The 15,402-nt window shown below is 39.3% G+C and overlaps 1 protein-coding gene across 1 annotated transcript in view; it reads left to right on the plus strand.

Moving 5' to 3' along the window:
* The first annotated feature begins 7,075 nt into the window (after positions 1-7,075).
* nxph4 (neurexophilin 4) overlaps positions 7,076-15,402 on the plus strand; it is a 53,477-nt gene continuing 45,150 nt past the window's right edge. Inside the window, exon 1 of the mRNA XM_026166811.1 lies at positions 7,076-7,535. Within this exon, the coding sequence (XP_026022596.1) occupies positions 7,482-7,535 (54 nt within the window). The 5' untranslated portion in view covers positions 7,076-7,481. The remainder of the gene's footprint in view (positions 7,536-15,402) is intronic.

Consider the following 15,402-nt stretch of genomic DNA (forward strand, 5'->3'; position numbering starts at 1 on the left):
CTGAACTCTGGACACATAAACACACACACAAACACAGACATATATACACATGCAGATGTACACTCATCCCCCCTTCCCCTCCAAACGCCTTCGACGCTTATTCCCCTCCGATGCTGACGGTGGATCAAGGAGACCAGCGCTTATGCTGCAGGCCCGGATGTACTGTCTACACTGGCTGTCTCTCACCCTTTACCCACCCCTGTTGCTTGTCATGTGTTTCTTTGGTGTATTAAGAGTTTTTTTCATGTGCTTTGTGCAGAGGTGTTTTTTTCTGTTCTCAAACTGATCTCCCTGTTGGAGCTCAGTCTGGGGGGAGTTATTTTTTTCTCCTTATCTTTCCTCATGTTTTGCATTTTCCATTGTTATACCTCTCTGACCTGTCTTCCCCATGTGATGTTTGTGTCATGTATGTATGGTCAGAAGGGTGAGATGGTGCTGGCAAAGGTCGGCAGCCTTAACCCAATTTCCTTCGGGGGTCAACCTTCAGGATCAATAAAGTTTTATTGAATTGAATTGAATTGAATTGAATTGAATTGAATTGAATTGAAACTATGTGGCATTTTGGCTAAAGGGCAAAGGACCACAGTACTGTTTTGTCCTTCCATACCCCAGTAGCTCTGATGTCACATAAAAACTATTGATTGTTAAAAAACTGATTGGTAATCCAGCTGCTCTGTGGATCTTGTGTTTTCCATCTTTGGTTTCTTGTCTTCTTGTCTTCTTATTACCAACAAGACTCACTTACCCTGTCCTTGAAAGAACTGGGATCTTTGACCAGTCAAGCCCTTAGGTTCTCTCATGATTCTTCGAGTGAGAAAACACTCCAGTAATAATCCAGTGTCTGCTGCAAAACCTGCCTGGACTAATTTCCTTCTCCTGTCTCACAGAGTTACTCATCCAAACTGTGATTGCAGTTGCAAGTTTCTTCGTCATTCCTGGGTCTTTGCTGATTAATGAATGTAAGAAAACATGTGTTTTGTCTTGTGTTGGATTCTGCTTCAGAGTTCTCAGACTTCTTAAACTTAGACTTACCTTTAATGGTTATGCCATGACCAGACTCTTCTCCCAAACATAATGTGGCAGGTTAGAATTGCAGCATATGGCACTACGCCTCAGTAAAAAGTCCACCATCCCTACACTGACACCCTGAAACCGAAAGGACTGCAAAGAATAAAGGGTGACTGACTGACTGACTGACTGACTGACTGATAGACATTGCTGTGCCTAGAGTCACACTGCCAGTGGGTCTAAAAATCTCGGATAAGAGTCGAACTGAGCTGTTCTCGATCCAAAAGTTCTTCACATCAGACCAACTTCACCAGAAGTTGTGCACATTGTGTCACTGTCCAAATAATTCCTGTCACATATTATGTGCTGCCCTGTTCTGACAGACAGACGTAATCAAATCCAATTATTCCACTTCTCCCTTTGCTCCCCATTAGTGATCATCTCCCATTCTCCTCTCAATTTCCCTTCCTGCAACAAAACATTTGAATGACAATGGCATAGTCCAAACACCAGCGACAGACACAGTGCTCCTGCTCTTCTCCTATGCCTCTCTCACCCTCTCTCCTTTCCACACGTTCTCCTTTCTGAAATCGATAGAAAGGAAAACAAAATGACAGGGTTTCATATCACTGCTGTGATACCCCGAGACTACACAGGGAAATGACTATTTCCACACACAAAAGGCTCCATTACTGCCAGGTGACCTCTCGTCATTGTGTTCCTTAACCTCCGAGTTAGACACCCCAGAATCGGCACGTCGGTGTGTGTGTTGGCAGGCGTGTTTGTGTGTGTTTATGTGTGACTGAGCGATGTAATTGTGTCTGTACCAGAGCTCCTCATGCAGTGAGGAGGAATTCATCCTGTCATTCATCCTCAGGTTTTTTTTCCTCACCCTCTTTTTGCTGTCATGTTTGCAATGACTGCGTGGCCTTCTATTTTTAGTCGTAAGACTTCCAGCTTTAAAAAAAAAGGTGCCAGAGGCAGTGCTAATTATATTTTCCTTTGTCCATTGAAACATAGGTGCAATTATTTAGGAAAAAAACATCCTATTGGTAGTTAAGACACTTTATTCTGTATATCCACAATGGACAAATTATTGAAGTGCTTCCACAACCCACTGCCTCTGTGTGCATTAACATATAAACAAGTAATCTTGGTATCTGTGAATACACACAAAGATTTAATAGATGTATTGTAACAATACTGATTAATTCTTTTGCAGCATATTTTTCTTTCTGTTCCCCACATTTATCCCCATTTCTTCCTCTGTTACGGCTTCGCTATCTTTGTTTTTCTTCGATTGTCCTCCAAGTCTAAGTGGATTTATAATGTACATTAAGGACAGTATTAGCATCCACCCACTGTATATTATACATTCATATTCACATTATGCATGTTTAAAGTTTAAAAAATTCAAATAGTAAGTCAGAGTATGTTCAAGTAATCCCTGTGGGCCAAAAGCTCAGGCTTTCTGCTTATAACTCTTGGTCTTAACGCATGATGTAAAAGCAGCTATCCCAAATATGTAATCTCAAGTACACAGCTCTGCCTGAGATTACAGAAATCTCACCTACCTGTTGTTCATACCTCTGCATACGAGGGGCAGCCAATCAGAAGAAAGTTGGCATTAAAACATGTTGGAGGAGAGCTCAAACCAGTCTGTTTTATACACTAAAGATTATTAGAATGATCGTAAACTGTGAATCATAAAAAGCTATATTCATTATGTGACGTAGATTTCCTGGAAATTGTAACTACCCATCGGGGTTGCAGTGGCTGAGGAGATACCACAGGAAGATTTCTGCCAGATTGGTTCCACCTTCTAGGTTCCCACTCTAATGGAGATTGTTGATAATGGAGATGTCATGCACCAAGCTGCTGAAAGACTCAGTGTCAATAATAATACATGTGTTGTCAATTTGCTCATCAGAATTATCATGTTCTCAGTAAAAGAAATAACTGCAACACATTCATTGTTTAGAAACAGTTATTTCTCACGAAACTAGTGTCCCGTGGTGTTTGGAGCCAAAGCAAATAAGTGTAATTTCTCTGAAACAGGGGTGTCAGTAATGAGGTGAGGTAAAATACATTGTAGGCAATTCAACTGAGCCTGGTATTCTGATTAGAATTGGTTTAAAGCCCCAAAGAGGATTAAAAGCACTCCATATAAACACCTCAATCAGGCCAAAATCGACCAAGCAGATTCAGAGAGGTGAAATAAACATTTTCATAAACAATTTTCCAAAAATGGCAGCTTCAAAGTTGAACCGGTGCTTTGCAAAGAGCAAACTCTTAAAGACTGGAGAACAACACATGATGGTAGCTACTGTGCTGAAGAGACGATAGATAACCATAATCAGGTAGCTGATAGCTGTTAAAGACAAATGAATGACATTTTCATCACTATTTTGCATGTCACACTGTTACGATTAAATGTGCCGGATCACCTGTTTAAATGTAAACAGAATCTTCAATCAGAGGATTATAAATCAGAAGGAAAAATGATGTATGTGCGTTCACACTGTGTGCGTACTAGTACACTGTCTCTTTTCATGACAAAGGAAATCCCATCCAGCCATTGATTCATCATCCATCATCCATCCATTTTCTTGTGCTCATTAAATGCTAAAAAAAAGTCTAATAAGAGCAAATAAGTAACATGCAATACATTAATCCAGTGTACACTTTAACACATGAATTTACCCATTCTACAACAAGATTCCCTCTAATATAAATCCAGCTTTTTTTTCTTAGCTTCATCCCTTCCTCTTCCTTGAGATATTGCATCCTTCCTTCCCACCCTCTGCTCCTCCTCCTCCCTGTTGTCCATCTTTCCCTCTGTCCCTTTTCCCCACCACTGCCTATTCTTCTTGGCCTTCCACTTCTGCTTTTCCTTGGATTCTAATCCTGCTTCCACTACCTGCTTTCTCCTCCTCCGTCATACTCGCACCATTGTCCTCCTCTCTTATCCCTCTTTACCACCTTCTCTCATCCTCCACCTGGCTTAAGCTCAATCCATCAAAGAGCTTTAACGATAAAACGTGACCATTTTCCTACTCTTAAGTCTTCACTGTAATCTGTTTTCTTTAATGATACGTGTTTGTTAATTTGTTTGCGAACGCGGCGATGATAAACACGAGCAGCCTTTAAGTGTGCAGTTTTAGAAATGATGAAACTTTCTCCTGACATCTTGGGAGGCAAAAGAGGAATAATGATGCGGGGATGATATTTGTGAAAGTAGATGCACTCGGCTCTTGCTCGGAGCATGTTCATTCATTTACTATAACCATGCAGCGACTGAGTGACTCGGAATAGTAGTGTCGCTGCTAAGTGGAACAGAGAAGGGGAGCAGCTGGGCGAAATTCACCTGCCACTTCCAATGTGGATCAGAAATTGCACTCACACCAGCAAGTTCTTCTCCAGCAGTGGGAAGAAAAAAATTAAGGGAAACAGAAGGACAGAGCATGCTGTAGCCATACAAATCACAGACAGTAGATTGAATGGGGGCAGTGATGGAAATGGGAAATGGTCACATTCTTTGAGACCCGCTGTGTTTGATAGACAGCGTTTCATGGTCTGCTGAAGATGAAGCAATGGGTGTAACACACTGATTTACAGCAGCCGTAACACTGACAGAAGCCATAAGAGAAACTTAGTCTGCTGGAAGTAGTTTATTCTTTAAAATCGATGAATTACGAAGTAGAAGTGCAGTTTCATTATGTTCCAAATTGTTTAGCCAAACATCATGCAATATTTATTTGTATATTTTGAGAGAAATAAATGTTTTTACAATATATTTTATGAAAAAGTTAGTCAGGTTGGATGATCGGTGCCCAGCGTCCATAACTTTGACACTGACTTTGACTTTGTGCTTGCGTCCTCAGTGCCTGTGTGCACTTGGGTGCATGCAACAAAAACTTTGGTTTGAAAAAAGAATTTTCTATTCAGTTTGATACTACTAGAGAAAGCACACAGCAAGTGGTTGGATTTCCCAAAATGTACTGAAATTCTGAGTTTCCTAAATTCCAAAAACAAGCTGGATTTAGCTTCAGTTCCGCAGCAGATATTGTTTAAAGTAACAGTTGGCAGCAAAAACATGGAGATAAATCCACAATAAGCATTTTATTGTAAAAATTACATTTCCAAACTGATATTGTTTTAAAATACTCTCAATTTACTGTGTTATGATATATTTAGCTGTAGATCACTGTAATTTTAAAGTGTCACTTCCCCTGGCATTATCTGTTGGTAACCCACAGATGACTGAACAAGATTTTTTAATAATAGAATATTTGGTCTTGATTTTTGTTCTAGTTTCCAGGATTGTACTGTTGAAATGATTAGCAGTCATTATAATCGTTGTGCCACTGCATTTCCTCAGCACTGTTTGTGTCTTCTCAGCTGATTTCAGTGTTTGCCCCCAGTGTGCAGTGACGCTTTCCTTCGCAGGGAGGCAGTGCTGTGTTATTCACACATTGATGGGAGCTACAATCAGGCTGAAAAGAGCCTGCATCCCAAAGACTGACAACAGATTGCTAATATACAATATATAAACTCACAGATAATCACAAAGCTCCAAATTTTTACAGAGCACCTCCTCTCCATCTGTGACCGACCAGCCCTACTTTGCAACCTCTGAGCCCATCAACATGGCTGCTGAAGCGGTCCCAGTAGCTGGCCTTGTCAGCACAAGACTAGAAGTATAATGGCATGCTACAGGTGAAATATGCTGTATCTGAAGAAGAAAGTAGTTGATCTGCAGACTTATATCCCCGGCTGTTGTTTCTCTTCATGTGCAGAAAATAAAATCTGCAATATTGTAGATGAGGAATGTGGAGAGAAGATCAGAGAAGAACATCAGTAATTTCTTTTGGGAGACACAGGGAAAAAGAAAAGTTGGTATACTGGATAAGAACCTCATAGTATAAATGTTGTAAATATTGGGTCAAGCTACTGACAGAAAAACAGGTTGAAAAACAACAAATCAGACACAGAAAAATAGACAGCTGGTCAGTCATTCAGACAGACAGTTATACAGGAGGGACATGCTTCATCATACGCCGACAGAAAGTCAAGACAGCCATTATGCTTATACTGAAGAGCCCGTCGCTCAGTCGCTGACAGCAGTATATAATGCCACGCAGACAGAAACAATTCAGCAGGCCAACACACTGATCTCTGCACAAACTTGCAAGACAGGCAAGTAAACACTGTGCATCCCAGATCAGCTCATTTTAAAGGTGGCACAATCAGGCAAGCGGCAGCTGGGACTGGCCATCAGGGAGAAATGTGGGGCCGCGCTGCCCCAATATATCCATGCAACATTAATATTTCAAAATTGTTTTTCTGGGAATTTATAGTCTGGCTAGCTTGGGTTGTTGCCCTCCATCACACACAGTCACCTAAATGTAGCAGTGGAGGTTTGAGATTTTTGTGTAAGATAATGATTGTTTAGCAGTCACGAAAAGGAGACAATGGCATACATTAGTGTTAGACAGTGTCTGTCTGTCTGTCTATCTATCTATTAAAATGCAAGTTGATTCCATCCATGTTAATAAATCCTGCATTACAGCCAAACAAACTAAGAACAAACTATATGAAGATGTCATATAGGAGGAAGTATCACACAAGACTTGTGCTAAAATTCCCTGCAATCTATGTGTTGATTAGTGTATAACATATCTCCTCAACTAACGTCAAAAACAAAAGCAGTCAAAGCAACGGGGGACGTTTTTTCAAACTGACTGATTTGTCCAACTAATGAGTCAAAAATATTCAATTTGCTGTCGCATATAACAAAGAAAGGGGAAAAACAACTTTGGAAACTTAAAAAAGAGACGTTACGCTTAAAAATCAGTCCAGCATAAATAAATATCCAACAAAAGCATCCTGTTTGACGAACAGAGCGTCAGATAGTGTCAGCAGTCACCTCTCGGTGTAAACACTGACTGGACAACATAATCTACATGCAGTTGTGGTCAGTGCGGTTTCCAATAAAGGAGAAGCAGCTGTGCGCCGTGACGCCCGCGCGAAAACAGGGAGAGAAAGACAGAGGGGGTGGGGGGAGGAGAAGGAGAGATAGGGCGCGCGACAGATCTCATCTCTCAAAATCAGCCAGTTAGTATCACAAAACACAAGAAGCGCAGGTGATCTTCAAACGTTCCGCTGTTTGCCTCCACCTTCCAAACTGACTTTCGCACCAAACTTCCGTCAGACGTCCAGCATGAGCGGAGGCAAACACCATGGATGTGCCACATGAGGCGGACCGGAGAAACTGAAACCACCGCTCAAAGTTTGTCTGTAGAAATCACTGTGACTCCGACTAAACAAACAAACAACTTTATCCGTGTTTTTCTCAAAAACATCACTTGTCGCCTGCCACTTGGGATTGCTTGGATTCCGCGGTGTGTCTTTATATGTTCAGCTGGGGAGACGCGTAGCTTTTCGGCGTGGTCCGCTAAAAGGAAGGTGACATGCAGGTTCTCAGCTGGACCATAGTTCTCCTGAGCCAGTGGATCCTACGGAAGGTGAGTTAACTGTCATATCGAGAAAAGGGAATTAAATGTGTGTTGGTCCACGGAGATTTGGATGATTTCGTAGAGAATCGTCTTCCTTCTTCCTTTAGAGGTTTAGTTTCCTAGAGATCACTCACCTGAGAAAATGATGCAAGCAATAACCTTTTACTATTTCCTCGTAAGAAATCGCATTTTAACTGCGTAAATCCTCCAATTAGTCTAACTTGGCTTAAAGTTATATCTTCAAAACACCAGTTTAACCACGAAACAGACAACAACACGCCTGTTTGGAGGCTTAATTTTGCTTTATTTGACTGCAGAAAGGGTATGGTGACTTTTGCCCGTCTCCAAAAGGCGCAGATTTCTGCTGTCTGAGCATTTCCCCTATTAAGAAGCCCCCTCCTTATCTAGTTATCTATTTGTGCTCTTAGCAACTTCCTCTAATTTTCCTTCTGAAGTTAAACGCGCCCGTGGCTTCTTTTATTATCTCGTCATCGCTATGGCAAAGAGTTTGTGCGCCTAGTTTGGCTGCTGCAGCTGCAGCTGTGTGTGGATGAATATGCGCGTGCACGCACACGCGTGCTCAGTCGGCTGTGCACATTATATTAGAGTTTCTTCTTTTTTATTCTTTACACTGACTGTAATAATGCACAGACTTCCACACATGACAGAGTACAATACAGTACAACAGAATACAATAGAAGGCTGGCTGTCCCAGCAGATACACAGCATCTGTGCTCAGTGTGTCTTTGGCCTTAGCTAAATAACAGAGAATAAAAACATGACCTTTCACCATATTCTTCCTCTTCTCCCTTTTCCGTACCTGTGACTCCTTCATCTTCCTCTTCATCTTTTCTCAATTTAGTTTTTCTCCAGTTTAGATCTCTTTATCACTATAATACGCCGTTTAATGCGTCTGCAAATAGAGTTTTGGGGGTTTTTTAAAATAAAAAACTGTGAAACTGTTTAATAATTCTTGAATTTTGACAAAACATTTTAATTTGCTTTTTTTTTTTTTTAAAGTGAAGACTGTGAAGTCTTATTAACAAGCAAATGCTGCTTGATTTAAGTGACAAAGTGTATGAAAAGATGGCAGCTGGGCGAAAAACCTTGAGTTCCAACAGATTTGCCTCGTGGCCGACAATAACCAATATTCTCTCCAAGCAAAAAAACAAAAAGTGACTCAAAAATGACTTGTCTGTTTTGCAATTTTTTTAAAGACTTTTTGCTGCTGGCAGATTGGGGTTAGGTTGTATTGTGACAGGTAAAAGCCCCTGCACTTCTTTTGAAGATTGAATGCAAATCATTTCACCTGCCAAGTAGGACCGCTAAGGCTCATCGTGAGAGTGCCACTAGATTCAAGTATTAGGATTGACTTGGTAATAGATTGAATCAACCATGCTTTTCTGTAATGTGCCATTTGAAATTGTTGCGATAGAGATGAAGGAGGACAGAATCTTGTTTGTTTTCACCAACTATGCCGTGTAGATGATACAGTGATTTGGCTGGCATAATATGACAAGTTGCCTCCTTGGGAGCACTATTAGGTTGAGGGATTAAGGAGTGACGAGCTAAAGGAGGCAGTGAAGAAGTGAAGGCAGGTGAAAAATTGGGTAAACAGCGAGGAGGCATGAGGGAAAAGACAAGTCAGCAGAAGGAAAGAGAGGGCTACGCTAACCACACCTCTAACTTAATTTGACCACCTTTAATGGTCTATTAGAGTAACTTAAAGGGCTGTTTAAGTACACGTGTAAGTGCATAAGTGAGTTTGCAAGGGAAGACGGGGAGACAGAGCGAGAGAGAATCGGAATTCTCACAGGATACCTTAAACTCATTTTATGGTTTTTGACAGCATTTAAAATGTAAAACCTATTTTGTAGATCATTTCCATAATATCTTTAAAATGAATTTACTTTAATGTATTTGAATGGGTGGTTTTCATATTGATGCAAAAAAAGAAGAAGAGAGAAACCTAATAAAACAGTTGCACTTCCTTCATAATATGTCCTCTGCTGCGATATTATAATTTTTTCCACCTTGTGCTTTGAAATGATAGCTACAGTAACAGTACTACAAAAGAAGGAAAGACGTGTGAAAAGCTTCTTTGCTGTTTTATGCTCCCTGTAGAAACAATAGCATTAGCCAGCATCTCAGCCTGACAAAATCCTCTTATCTCCCCCCATAAAACAACTAGCTATATACCCCAGGGATATTTCAGAAACTGAGTTGCTTTAATTTCATTATATATAGTCCTACTTCCTTTGCAATCATGTCTCATGTATTCTGCATAGCTTTGCGTTTCCATAGTCTCCGTAAACGTGTGTGAGAAATGCAGCCGAGTATGTTTCCATGCCTCAAGTGCGTGCCTACATATTATTCACTTATTCGCGCCATTGTGGGGGAAAAAATCTGGGCTATCAGAAACAGCAGGATCAGATGATTTTCCATCAGGGATTAAAGCAGGTGGTTGGTGGTTTCCTTCCCACTTGCTGTCTTTTTGCCCATCCTTCTGGCTGTCTGCGGATCATGTGAACTGTCAAGCAGACAGGAGCCACCACTGGCCTGTAATCTGCACAAATTATACTCTCCATTTACAAAGCGATTAGATATGTAATCTGATAAAACATGATGACTGAAGCAATCACATTACTGCTGTATGTGTTGCCTCTGAAATTATTCCCTGAGATCAAAGAATTAACCTACAAAAATAGCACAGATTCATACTGTATTTTAATTTTTTTTAATTTCAGTTCTAAGACAGTTTGCTTAAGGTCAACCAATGATCCATTTTATTTAATTTGATTTCTCCTTTTTCGACAGCACCATGCCCCATTTTTGACAAACCATTACTTGTGAAATGAGTCATCCCTTGCTTGATGCAGTGAACACCTCAGGCTTTGTATTAGCCTTAAGGAGAGGGAATTTAAATGTGCGAAGATTGATGTAAAATAAAACATTACATAGATTCTGCTTTGCATAAAACCACAATCATCATTGTTTAGTTGTTGGAGTGCACGTAAGACAGTAAATGCAAGCTTGATTGTATTTTGATCATTGAATTATTGCACTGTTTTTAAAATTTTGCAGAGGTAAAGTTGGGTACTAACAACCTTAAAATCCCACTAGTGTTATGAAAACTCTAGATGATCCACTTATAACAAATGGAGGCAAGCAGCAGGCAGAAAATCACTATAATGGTGCCAAAATTAAATTACAAACAAAGTGTACAACCCTCTGTTTGGCAGACAGCTCAGATACATGTGGAGTTGCAAGAAAGGAAGCATTATGTGTGAAATTATTGATAAGGCAATGGTATTATTTTTAAGATGCATGGAAAGAGAAAGCCAGAACATGCTGCAGATTCTGGAAAGAGCTGCTGCTCTTCTCACGGCTGAACAGGCCTTTGCGGGTGTTTGCTTCTTTCCCTGTCAGAGCTTTCAGTTTCTGTTTGACATGCAGATAGAAAAGATGACCCTGGGTCAGGCTTTCAGTTACCTTTCATGCACTGTGAATTTATTTTTCCAAAGTTTTATGTAGTTTAATCCAATTTTCTTTATATAATGCAAAAATTATAACAACAGCTACCTCGACGTGCTTGCAACCTTTGAAGCCAAAGCATAACACAATCTTTAATATAATATTCAACTCTCAATGTTGATAATTATTAGTTATAGGGAAATGGATGCAAACTGCATTTCGTTGCCTTGTACCTGTGACATGTGCAATGACAATAAAGTTGAATTCTATTCTATTCTATTCTATTCTATTCTATATGTTCAGTTGCTTAAGTAAGAGTTGTGATACTGACAACAGTCATGCATGCATGTAATGAGCTTCAAATAAAGTATTCACTAAAAGTGCTCATAAAAACGAAAAAGGATCCCAATCTTTTTTATATTATTCTACTAGATTATTGTTGCGCATGCATTAGTATTTAAGCAGGATTTTACTTTTGGCCAAACCAGTTTAATCTATACAATCAGTTAGTTTAATCAGTATCAGTTAATCCTATCTTTATTAACTGATCAGTTGTAGCCTCCAACTTTAAAGTAACTACAGCTGTAAGTTATTTATAATCAAGCAAGTTGCAAAAAATGGAAATACTACAGTGCAAGTGAATCACAGAACAGCCCTGAAGTGAAAATACTCAGTTATATATCACTATCACAAGGGTTTATTTTCATGTAATTCTGATTTTACTTCACAATTTCTATTTTTGTGTTGCTTCATGTAATGGTAGTGTCATCACAGCTGGTGAATTTGCATTCAAACTTTGTAATACAAGATTTCTAAGACTTAATTAATTTTGCTGGTTCTATATTTTCTGCCAGTTTTAATTCTGAGGATAAAAGTATGGTCATGCTGCTAGTAGTTGATGCTATTTCTAAACGCTCTAAGTTACCCAAGAATAAAAACACCAGGGGGAACTGATCCAGGTGAATTTCCTTAAATTCATATATACAACAAAAGCACGGGTCTTAAAAAGCCCAGGTTTTGTGTAAGTGTGAAAAAATCTAGTATGGAAGCTGTTGTTGATGTATATTGGGCTGTAAATGGCACGTCAGCTCATTTCCTTACTTCATTCTGCCAGTCTGAAGCAGAACATGCAAACAGACTTTTTCAGTTGAAGAGAAATATCAGGGAAGCGAAATTCAGGGTTCCCTTAAAGTTCTAAAAACTATTTTTAAATAAATTTTAAATATGAATATTTTGCATGTGTCAGTCCTCTTTTACATGTCCTGTTTTACACCTACTTAAAACCAAACTATATTTGTGTTACTTTGTGAATTAAACACATTTTCAAAATTCACAGTTTTTTTTAATAGTTATTAAACTCTCACTCTGATTGACACCATCATAGTACAATCTGTTCAACGATCAGTAACAAGGTAAAAAGGTTTAGTCATTAAGAGTGAAAAACTGTGAATACGTTGGAGTGCTATTTGAATGAAATGTGAAACAATTTTCCTTTTTGTTTAGTTGTTGCTCATTTTTTCTATTGTAGGTGAAACATTTAAAAAATTTTGCCTCAACATTATCAGTAAAATGATCAGTACCATGCAGTCGTGTATCACTTTACTGCATTGATGGTGCTAATTCTGTTAGCACTGTTAGCTTTTCTCTGCAGAAAAGAGAGGAAGAAAATAATATAGCATGTAGGTATTGGTAATTAAATACAAATAAAGCTAAACTTTAATTATTAATAAAGTGGAACACATTTTCAGTCATATTTTAACAAATTGATAAGTTAATAAATAAAAAAACAATTAAAAACACATAAAATGAGCTGAAAAATGTACATTTTATATGCTGCATCTTGAGCCAAATGCTGGCGTATTAGGCTGACCGGTTTCCTTAAAGCTAAAAATACCAGCAAAGTGAAAATCCAGAACCCATCACCTGAAATATTTGAACGTTTATAAGACTAATTCATGCTGATGCAGTGACGTTAGTTGGGCTGTTTGTGTGTTCTTGTATCAAATTGAGGGCTTGTGCAACAACTGCACGTGTAAACTCGCTAAAATCATCGGTTCACCCTTTTAACAGTACCATCCCCTGTAAAGGATCAGATGAAATTTAACTTAACTCTTAGTGTTTATTCCATGTCTGCTGTTTTCTATAAATATTCCAGAAAAACAAAATTTTAATTAAATTAACTAGGACAAGCTACTTATAGTAAGAAACAAAAGCAGTTTTGCATGAAATAAGCCGGTTTCTCTGTTGACTTTTGCAAACTAGCCCGCAGCTGTCAGAGGAGTCTTGCTTTGGTTTAGACTGACTGGGCTGTGAGTGCCAGATGGTGGGCTTTCACATTACTGCAAATAACACTGGCAATCGGTTGAAGCTTTTATGTTGGAAAGAAACACATGGAAATCAGAGCGGCAGAAGCAGACAACTTGAATAAATTCCCCTTTTCGTGTCTCGTCTGGTCTCTATTGGTGCTTCAGGAAGCTCAAGTTAATAGAAAATGGTAAACACAATGTCTTTTGTTTGGTAACAGTTTAAAGCATCATGGGAGATATGGCAAAATGTGTTTTCATTGGTTTAATGTTTGGTGATTCATCTTTACTGGCTCAATGAAACATATCTTACTGTGTTCCTGTGTCAATCTGAATTCAGCAAATGAGAGTTTAATAACTGAAAAAGGCTTTAGTGCTGCTGATTGCATGTACAGTTTTCTCTTTCATAAAACACTAATGGGGAGTTTGGGGAGTTTATTCACTAATGATTCACATCATTCTTTTGTATATAACATCATAATCTGCAAATTAACACAGTTGTTAAAAATACTGTCCTTAAATTATAGAAACTGTGTTGTAGGGTGTATTTATGTAAAACACACACACACACACACACACACACACACACACACACACACACACAAGACCATTCAGTTACTAGTAAAAAAACATGAAGTTAAAATAGGTTGAAAAATGAAAATTAATAAAATGTTATTTATATTGCATATTTAAGGAAAAAAAATAGCAAAAATACTTTAAAACAAAGCTTAATAAGATGAGTTTTAGTTGGTTTTTAAATAGGCTGTCATTTTAAAATAAAATGCTATAGAGATGATTTTTGCTACCTCATAAATTTAATAGACACAGCAGGACACAAGCGGTTTTAATGTGTCAAATTACAAGTTCAGTGCAGTACATATACTTTACATATAGGTTAGACTGGCGCATCCATTGATTCAGAGTGGTATGTGTACTTGCATTCTAACTATATCCAAAATGAAGGTTGACATATAACATGGATTAGAGTAGCAAAGGCATTCCTTTATTCATTCAGACCCTGGTGAGACAAACACACAGCAAGCCAGTAAGTGTTCCAACCAACATGTCACAGTGTAAGCTTTAAAATTAGCACAAAACATCCCTGACCTGTTGCTGGAAAAGTGAGTTCTTGAGCTTCAGTGAAAACGCGGCCAAACAGAGAGAGGCAGAACACTGGGCTGCACATCAGACCATGCGACCCAGGTTTCACTGCCAGGATAATCTGGAAAAGAAGGCCTGTGGACAGCTGCTGCCTTAGCCTCAAGAGGGTCTCACGTCTCCCGGCCCAAGCTACCGTCCAGCCTCCGATGCTGATCTTTGTGTAACTGCCAGCTTGAGTGGTGGAGGATGTGGCAATAATGGAGATAGCTAGAGGTTTTTGGTATGAAACTGTGTTTCTTGTTCTATTTTCTGTCATTATCATTTTTGTTTTCTCACAGCCTTTTATAGTGGCTCAAAGTTTGTTTGGTCTGTATCTCTCGAGTGAAGGTGAGAAGGATGAGGGCAGAGCGGGCAAAGCACATATGGAGGTCCGGGTCAAGATAACCACACCTGAACTGTCTTGAACTGATCTCTAGGCACACTGCAGAACACACACTCACACAGCATTTTAATGCATCCCCGCCTATCTCAATGGAAGGTCTACCATTATTACAATAGTACTGTGTATGACTCACCAAGTCATATAGAGCAACAGTGGAAAATTGCTCCTCCAGAGGAGTTGGTTGGTAGCTTAGAAAAAAGGGGGTGGGGGGTGGGGGTTCTGAGGAGCTGATAACATCAATTTGAAAATATGCCTCGTAATCTGTTGGCTGTAAATATGTGCGACACAGACGTGCGTGCAAAGAATGGACCTGCGATAAAATGAATTATCCCCAAACACTCGCATTTACAGCTGAGAGATGAAATTAAGGAATGCAGGGAATAAGGCTTCGTGATTGTTCCGTGTTGTCATCACCAACGTGGGCTTACACAAAGCTTATTTATCACACAGCAATTACCACTGAGGTGTTACAGCTATGATGGCAGGGAGGAGAAAATGAACACTTAGCTGACGCCGATAAAGGGACACTACAGCTGGGTGTGTCGTGACCCTGTAA

Source organism: Astatotilapia calliptera, chromosome 5 (genome assembly GCF_900246225.1).
Source record: "Astatotilapia calliptera chromosome 5, fAstCal1.2, whole genome shotgun sequence".
NCBI classification, from domain to species: domain Eukaryota; kingdom Metazoa; phylum Chordata; class Actinopteri; order Cichliformes; family Cichlidae; genus Astatotilapia; species Astatotilapia calliptera.